The following is a 9,122-nucleotide window of genomic DNA, read 5'->3' on the forward strand; positions in this document are numbered from 1 at the left end:
GGTTGCCAGTGATCCCTCTTGTGCCCTGGGTGTGCTGCCACCGCTGCTGCTTTCTGAGCAGGTGTTGACAGATAGCCAGGTGAATGCACAGCAGCTGACTGTAACGTTTCCCAGAGTGGAACCAAAACACAAGCCTTGGGCCGCTCCTAATGGAGTGCCAAATGCCAACAGTCCGGGGCGCAGGGAAGGAGATGAAAGACAGCCATTTATCAGGACAGATGAGGAAGCAGATCTGCTTCAGGAGATTGGCCGAGCTAAAAACACAGCTCTGCACCTGCAGCTTGTTATTAATAGGGATTTGAGATAGGGAGAGAAGAGCCTTTTCATATGACGTGTGTGTGTATGTGTGTGTCTGTGTGTATGTGTGTGTGCGTGCATTTGTGTGTGTGTGTTTATTGTAGTGTAATGTTACAGTCTTGCCTGGAACAGTGTTGAAATGTGGCTGTGTTAATGTAATTGTCTGTGAATTAGGAAAACTATTCCTAAACTTTATTAAATTTGGTTCCTGGGGAAAAGCACTGAAGCTTATCAGTCCAAACACACTATGCTAAGCATCCATATGACGCATTGTTGTACAGACATGTGAAATATGCACAATATTTCATCCCTTACATTGAATTGTAAAAAAACGTTAGATTTTTCACTACTTTGCTTTCTCTCCTCCTGACCCATAGAGGAGAGGGAAAGCTTAAGGGCCGTCCAGCTTTGGCTGTCTAATCGCCTTACTTGTCTCGGCTCATATTCGTGACTTGGAAAAAGTGGCTGAATTCTGAGGCTGTGGGTTGGGAGGCTGACCTTGACACAGTCTGGGTTTTCTATTAGGCCATATTTATGTTCCAAAGGAAGAATCGAGAGAAGCAGGAGGCCCACGAGAAACACTCGATTCAAAAGCTTTTGCCTAAGCCTTAGTTCATATATGTCAATGGGATTTAAACTCTAATGCCTTAATCCATCAGTCCTTGCTGATGTCTTTTAAAGAAGAGACTAAAAAGAAAATGTAAGGGCTTTGATGTGCTGTGTCTCATATGCATCAAACAGTGGTCTTTTTGGAGACGGGTGTAGAAGTATAAAGTTGTTAAACGGCTCAGGACTTTTGTCAAGAATTGCAGCTTGAATAAAGATAAAGCTTCTTCAAAAATGTGATACCCTCTTTCCATCCGTCTACAATTTGTGAGCAAGTGAGATGATCTCTATCTGCCTGAGGGACAAGTCAAAGTCGTGTGGGGATTTGAACTTGTGAAAGCTAAGGAACAATGTCACTGATCTCAAAACAACTGTGCGGCCACCATACACGTCATCCGTCAAACACATTTAACTTGTTTCTTATTCTTTACCCCAGGTCCCCCCGGTGCCCCAGGTGGGGTGCGAGTGATAAACAAAACTGACAAGAGTGTAACATTGCAGTGGAGCCGCGGAGCAGACAACCACAACCCCATCTCCAAATACACCATCCAGTACAGGGACTCCTTCTCAAAGGATGTCTGGAAGAATGCCACTACATGTGAGAACTCAAGCACCACTAGTTGGTCAAATAAACACTGCTGCTTTAATGCTGAGCTGTCTCTGCTGTCATGATAATTTGGGCCATGCCACATGGTGATACTGCAGTCCGACATGGTGGTTAATGTCTCTTAAAGTTTGCTAAAATGCATTTAGTCATGCCTCAAGGACTTAAAATATAGGAATGTATTCTGGAAATGGAATTTCCTTGTTGTTTTAAGGATATTTTTGTTAAATAGAGGGATAGCACAATCTGTGCTGTATAATGTTTAACATACTGTGCTATAGCCCTGAAGTTTTGGCATTGCTTTTCTCTCTAGCTCCCCCAGATGTAGAGGGGAATACAGAGCTAGCCACAGTGGTGGATTTGTTCCCCTGGATGGAATATGAGTTCAGAGTAATTGCCACCAGCACTCTGGGGACAGGAGAGCCGAGCAGCCCTTCACCTAAAGACAAAACCCTTGCTGCAGGTAAGATCATGTCCTGACTTTGGGCTAACATTTGCTACATAAGTCTTACGGTACGAGGACTCAGTAACTTGAAAGGTCGTGGAAATGTGGTCGTACAATCCAGCTTTCCATTCTGATATTTATTCTTCTTCATTCTATTATAGCACTGTTTACTTAATGTTAAGTATCGCTGTAGAAGTGAGTCAGCAGAAATCCCATCTATCTGTACTTCCTACAGCAGAAGCATGCTGCCAAACTTACCACACAAACCTCTACAAATGAGCACTTTGCTGAAACTGTATACTGAAATTCAATTATAAAATGGAAATCACAGGCCTACAGTAACCTCTCTTAAAAAAATAGTCATCATTTGAGAGTAAGCTTGAAGACCCAAGGCAAAACAAGAGTTCTTTTGCCTCTCTGTTTCCTTCAGTGGCAAGCTTCCCACACTGACATTAAGGTGTTGCATTTGGCACAGTTCAAGACATTGATATTATGTTTGCAGAGAAAGGATGTTTCAGTACTGCTGCCAGGGATAGGTTACAGCCTGTGTGGGTTGGCGTTGTTCCTGTGGAATCTTAGCATGTGAGCTCAGAGATTTTCTGTTGCCGTCTCATTGTAGTTCCTGTGGTGGCGCCCTCGGACGTCGGTGGCGGTGGAGGGACTAGCAGAGAGCTGACCATCATGTGGACGGTAGGTCTGGACTATGCACTGGGCAAAAAGGTCATAAGCAAGTGTTTAATCTCAAGTAAATACAATTCAATTCATGTAATGATAATAACTTTTATATTGGAGCACTTTTCAAAACAAAGTTACACAACAGAAGAAAAAAATAACACGGCAGAACAATTTAATATAAACAGACACCTATTCCAGTGAGGTGTTGGCTCACAGGCAGACATAAAAAAATAGATAAGAAAATTGATAGTTGCAGCACTCCTGATTCGTGACTGATACAATAACTTTAACTTTGATCAACGATGGCAAAACAACCTTTTTCAGGGCGATAATTCTGGCATGCAAATACAAATAAAACGTAGTCCATGAATTTAAATTTGAATTTAAAGGAAGCCAATGATATGTTTCCAGGCAGTCACTTTGACAGACACCAATTTAGTTCATCAGCACCGGATACTCACACTTTGTACCAAACAAAACAATTACTATCAACAAAAATCAATGACTGAACTAAATCATTATCCTCCATTTCCCTTTTCTACAGCCGTTGATAAATTAGCTCTCTTGGTTAAAGTGCCTTTTTGCTTGGCTTAGCAGGCACGTCCTGCTGGGCATATGGTGTGAGAAATAATACAGAGTGCCAACAAAGGAAATGAGGCATGAGGACAGATCAAGAGGGATGAGCCAGCAAAGTGTCACAACTCTTTGTATATCACTCACAGAATGCAGTCATTTTTATTTTATAGTATTTCAACAACATCTGATTAGTTAAATTGGTCTTTTTTGAGTCTTTCTGTTAATCTCTTAAAAGTATACAAACAAACGTGGAAGATGCATGATAGTCATAATGCAAACTCTGATAGGGTTATGTATAATTCACACTAGAGGTGTGTTTGATAAAACATTGGCCATATTAAAGTAATGTTTGATGTTTTTGTCATCAGCCTGTACAGCCTCAGTATTACTATGGGCCTCATTTTGGCTACATTGTGGCCTTCAAACCACACGATGGATACGAGTGGAGGCAGGTGACGGTCGCGGACCCCCAGGCCAAGCGCTATGTCCACAAAGATTCCACCATCCCTCCATCGACAGAGTTTCAAGTCAAAGTCAAAGCATTCAACAGCGAAGGAGAAGGACCCTACAGCCTTACAGCCTCAATTTATTCTGCACAGGACGGTAAGCACTGAAGAGATTTACAGCTCTCAATGCTGACGCAAAAAGGAGAAATGTGCAAAACTAATCTCAAAACAATGTCCTGGTCGTGTTTGATTTAGGAATTCTTCAATATGCCAACACTCTGCTATTTCAATCTGTCATTGTCAGCTACTTATCACTAGAAGGGTTTTCAGTAGAGTAGGACTCATTTAATAGGACTTCTCATGTATAGTTGTGAGGAATTTTAATACCCCTTGAAAGTGAACCCATCTTCCCCTCTCCGTCTTTCCTTGGGGGATTATCATGATCTATGTAGCATGAACCAGAAAGCTGATAATTCGCCCAAAGGATGCAAAGCATTTAGCCTAGTTATTAACTTCCACTGACAGACAGTTGAGATAACCATTGGCAACCAACCCAGACATGATGGGTTACAGGGATGCCTCATTGCCATGGCAACCCACTATGGGAACGTTTGCCCTTTTAGAGTCTATGATTTTATAGCTAGGCCTACAAAAAGTGCTCTGTCTCCAGGGGTGTGACCATTTGTATTTGTGTGCATGCTGGTTGGGCAGTATTGTTTTTGTGTGTTTGTTTCTGTGTGCAACACAATGACAGTGTGTGATGGGTTGTTGGTTCTAACCCCAGCGAGGCAGTTTAACATTCGGGGACAGTTTCCTGGCAGGGACTGCCTACACACAGTGGTATAACTGGCCCATAAGTCACAGAAAAGTATCCGATGGCCCAGTGACGAAATGTGGGCCAAGAGAGATATCTGACACTACTTGGTTCCTTACAGTGATTTATTCACATTATAAAACTATGCTTGAGCACTACTGACAGAAAGGTGACATTAGTAAGGCCAACGAACACAGACAAGGAAGACTAGCTGGTTTATGATGCAGAGTAATTGATCCATTAGAGTGTAAATATATTCATACATATAAGATATGCTACGCTGGAGTTATAAATTATATATAAAGATTACCTCTAAAGGACTCGTCCTTTAAAGTGGCTCTCTCACTGTAACCTATTTACCAAACTGTACTCTGTGTCTCTCCTCAGCTCCATATGAAGCTCCTGTGACTGTTGACAGTAGAGCTCTCTCTGCCACAGAAGCCATAGTGTGGTGGCTGCCTCTCCCACAGAGCAACATAGATGGATACCAGGTCAGTAAAAATATTTACTGAGGCATCCTGGAACAAAAATGAGTGTGAACGTCTTTGTGATTTGGTTTAAACTATTGTATACTACATGACTAGGAACAATCACAAAAATGTCCCTAAAAACGAAAGATTTTTTTTCTATTATTTTTTTTTATGATAACATCCATTAGTAGCGCTTTCATATCGCTAGTTTCTATAAACTAGCTTGTACTTGCCTTTCCTCATGCTATAAATCAGTTATTGTAAGTGCTGTATAAGTAAAACAAAGTAGTGTCAGATCCTAGCCATCTCAACTGTATCCTTCCTGTCCCAGGTGAAGTACTGGAGGAGTCAAGAAGACAGTGAGGGCGGTGCCCAGAGGGTGGTTGTACCCGGAAGTGAGAACCACACCAGGCTGGAGGCTATGAAGCCCGACTCCCACTACGTTGTTGAGATTCGGGGCTACAACTCTGCCGGATACGGGCCGGCCAGCCAGCACCTCCACATCCATACCAAGAAACCACGTATGTTGTGTTTTATAGCAGTTCAGTATTGACCAGCAGAGATGTAGCTCAGAGCCATGTATAGTCTTTATTTACAATAACGTGCCAATATTATTGTTATTCATTTCAATTATTGTGTCTTTTAACAGCTCCAAGTCAAGCTCCCAGAATAATTGGTAAAAAGTTAAGGGGCCAGAAAGTAAATATTTCCTGGGAAAATGTGGAACCACTTGCTAACGAGGCACCGGTAGATGGTTACAAAGTGAGTACAGTTTTACTTTTATAATCTCTCACAATTTAAACAGTAGCTGCTTGACACTTTATATTTATTATAAATGATCTGGGTGTATGCCTAGGTGCTGTTGAGGAAACAGGGCCACTCCACAGGCACTCTGTACACAACCAGTAAGAAATTCATAGACCTCCCCCTGCCAACAGATGGGAACTATGTTGTGGAGATCCGGGTGCACACAGAGGGGGGAGACGGGGCTGTGGCACAGATCAACATCACAGGTAACAGACAGATAACATTCATGATCCTTGTTTCTTTCCATATCAATAAAAATGTTTTTTTTTTTATTTAAACTAGTCTTTCCTGTTAATTACAATTGTAAAGTAAAAAGACATTTTATTATTACATATTTACAGACTATTGTAGTAGACTTAGGGGTACAATGGCGTATTAGGGCCATTGTATGAAAAAAAGTAATAACGGACCTGGGGGAGGCAGGTAATATTTTGAGGAAGAAGTGGCAAATCTACGAGAAAGAAATGAGCAAATCTACGAGAAAATAATTTGGATATTCTCTGAGATTACTTCTAATCTAATCCAAAACTAAGTATTTTTCCGAGTTTCCTGCAGACATAGTTCACAGCATGCAGCAGCGTCTGTGGTGATCCTGAAGCGATGTAGTTCGTCAGGGAGTGTTAAACAAAACAATAGAGGTGTAAAAAGTGTCAAAAAAGGGAAAGGGAGATGCTTAAGACACTTTATGATTTACTTATTTAGAAGAATGAGGCTTCCTTTCAACTGTGTTTTCTGTTAGATGAACACTGAAATTATATTTAGTGAGTGAGCATAATCCCTTGCGAAAATGCTACTGTATTGTGTTTTCGACTGAGTTTAGTTTCCCAGCAGTGGAACAAAAATAAAGAAAGCCTTCAGTTATCTAATCTCATTTTAAATCCATAGTGCTTCGATGACACGCTGTGACTGTTTATTCCTGGTCTGCCATTTGCTAGTGAGATTATACAAGGTTCAAAGTTGGCGGTAGGTTAACATTTGTCACAGCTAGAGGGTTCCCATGGGTCAGAGCAGAGCTGTCACTTCAGGTTTCATACCTTTGATTGGAGGGCTAAGATGGGAAACTTTACGGTCCATGACTAAAGCCTTGATAGCCCCCTGACTCGATCCCCTCACTGGCTGAAGGACTGACAGGTAGGCTCACTGGGTAGAGGGGGTTTTAAGCCTCTGTAATTGATCTTGATGAGAAGAGGAAACCCCTTCTGTGGTTTTTCCTTATCCCTTATCTTTCAGTCCAGACCCACCTGACAGCTTGATTTCACAGACCCGGGAATTTAAGCCATAGGGGATTTCAAATGCAGGGAATTGACAAATGGAGGGGCATTAAGGTGGTCTCCACACAAATGGGGTAGAATATTACACTTCAGACAACAAACACGGTCTTTAGTTTAATGGATGACAGCTGGACACTCAAGGGATGTATATTTTTCTACCCTCAAATCGGCAACAACTTTGACTGTCAATCCAGGATGTTTTTTCTGCAAAAGCTGACATACCATAATCTCTGTGTCTCTCAGGTGGAGGTGTCATGTCCGCCATGTCTCTCAACGTACTCTCTCTGCTCCTGTTGGCTCTCCTCTGCCTCAGCCTCTGAATGTAGCGCCATCTTTGTCTTCACTTCCTGTGAAGGAGACTCTTTCCGGTTGACGCCTATAAGGACTTTGGGACTCTTTCCACAATCTCTCAGTTCCATCCCTGTAACCCGGGACGACATATTCCAACTCTTACCCTCTGGAATATGTTTGTGAAATAGACACATAAATGGAAAAAATTGGAAATGGACAAAGACATCCCTTATTTATCCATGAGAAAGCCTCTTTGGAGGAGTGTCAAAGGAGTTCTGTCAACTTTTTAAATATGCCTTATAGAAACGACTGCACTTATCTTTCACAATAACTTGTTTTAAAATGGATTATGACTGAAAGTGTGACCATTACACTTTGGGTTTGCTGTTAAGTCTTTTTACATCATGAAGCCGACCTTTCTTATATATAAATATATAAAGATGCTGTTTGTTCAGAAATGTGGGCTTCATTTGATCTATGATATTTTGGAAAATCTATCCAACAGTGCATTCCATAGTATAAGGCAAACAAGTAGCTGTGAAGGATAAGTGTATGAGTTTATAAAAATGTCTTTATGTCTTTCGTTACTTGCAGTTCAGTGGCATTTTCTTCTATTTTCTTTTAAAAACGAAACACACCCTTTGTTACAGAAATACAGTAAAAGCAGATCTGATTCTTTCATACTTGATTTTTTATTGACAAACATCATAGAGGAAAGAGCAATTTATGTCATGCTGAAATAATACATCCAACAATTGATATTGTTTTGCTATCTAATATACTATGGATGCTATTTCAAGAAAAATAGATTGGTTTGACCTGCAATCAGTGCTTATTTACAAATCATAACATAAGCTCTACTGAAAAAAATACCACTTTCAAATTGTGTGCATGTTGACATTGTTACATGGATGAAACATTTAAAAAGGTTCAGAAGTGTTTAGGGCACATGGGTCCATATTTGCAAAGCTGAATGTAAAGCAAACCATTGGAGCAGGAAGTGACCTGAACAACATATCAGACATGCAGTTTCAAATGTAAAGCTGCAAAAAACTTTCTGTGAGTGTTTATTTTGATAGCTTGCAACCTCTTGTTATATTTGTACAAATGTGCAGTGTTCAAGGCTTTGCCACAACATCTGGGTCATTGTTGAACTCAACCTAAACTAACAGAAAACATTGTTTTGACTGTATCATTAGGACCTCAGCGCTACCAGCTGGTGCTTTTGTAATGAATGTTGGCATTTTATTTTGTGTAAATGTTTTCATTTCATCTCACTGGCTTACGGCTTTGTGTGAGAGTCACTATTAACAGTTATAGTGAAGGTGGCGAAGCTCTTGCTCTCCAATAATGTGTGATTCATCTGTGGCTACTTTATATTTTCTAGTAAGACAACTTGCCTAGCTCCTATAAAAGTAATCTAGTATATTTAATTTTTCATTATCTGGTATGGACAGAAGATAAGCAAAGCCAGTAAGCAGTGAGAGCCCATCAAAAGCTCATGACGTTGTTTCCACGGCATTATTTTTGTCTTTTTATTAACAAATGATCAGAGATATATAAACACTATCAACTGATGTCATTTTGTTTATGATTATTATATTTGTATGTCATGACCCAACTCTAGTTGGACAAAAGTTTATTTCCTTCGAATGGAGGAAGGAATGCTGCGTTTTGAATTCCTCCAATTCATTTCTCGTGTGACTGATGCTGGCCATGCTTCTATATTGTGACTATATCAACATCCACCACAAAGTGCTTTTCCCAGTTTCCCTTCATGCGACAAATCATAAAAAGAGTTGCCAAATGCATGAATGCCT

General features: G+C 40.6%; 1 protein-coding gene across 2 annotated transcripts in view; it reads left to right on the plus strand.

Moving 5' to 3' along the window:
- Positions 1–8,884, plus strand: part of LOC310948763 (contactin-1a-like) — a 62,049-nt gene extending 53,165 nt beyond the window's left edge. Inside the window, exons 16-24 of one of the 2 annotated variants that reach the window (XM_083915992.1) lie at positions 1,340–1,501; positions 1,821–1,970; positions 2,572–2,642; positions 3,572–3,806; positions 4,851–4,954; positions 5,265–5,454; positions 5,583–5,695; positions 5,872–5,946; positions 7,255–8,884. In XM_083915992.1, coding sequence (XP_083772118.1) covers positions 1,340–1,501; positions 1,821–1,970; positions 2,572–2,642; positions 3,572–3,806; positions 4,851–4,954; positions 5,265–5,454; positions 5,583–5,695; positions 5,872–5,946; positions 7,255–7,485 — 1,331 coding nt within the window. In that variant the 3' untranslated portion in view covers positions 7,486–8,884. Of the gene's footprint in view, positions 1–1,339; positions 1,502–1,820; positions 1,971–2,571; positions 2,643–3,571; positions 3,807–4,850; positions 4,955–5,264; positions 5,455–5,582; positions 5,696–5,789; positions 5,947–7,254 lie in introns of both variants that reach the window. The other variant, XM_083915993.1, reaches the window with a different exon arrangement.
- The last annotated feature ends 238 nt before the right edge of the window (positions 8,885–9,122 follow it).

The sequence above is a fragment of the Echiichthys vipera genome (genome assembly GCF_963691815.1).
Source record: "Echiichthys vipera genome assembly, chromosome: 7".
Lineage (NCBI taxonomy): Eukaryota > Metazoa > Chordata > Actinopteri > Perciformes > Trachinidae > Echiichthys > Echiichthys vipera.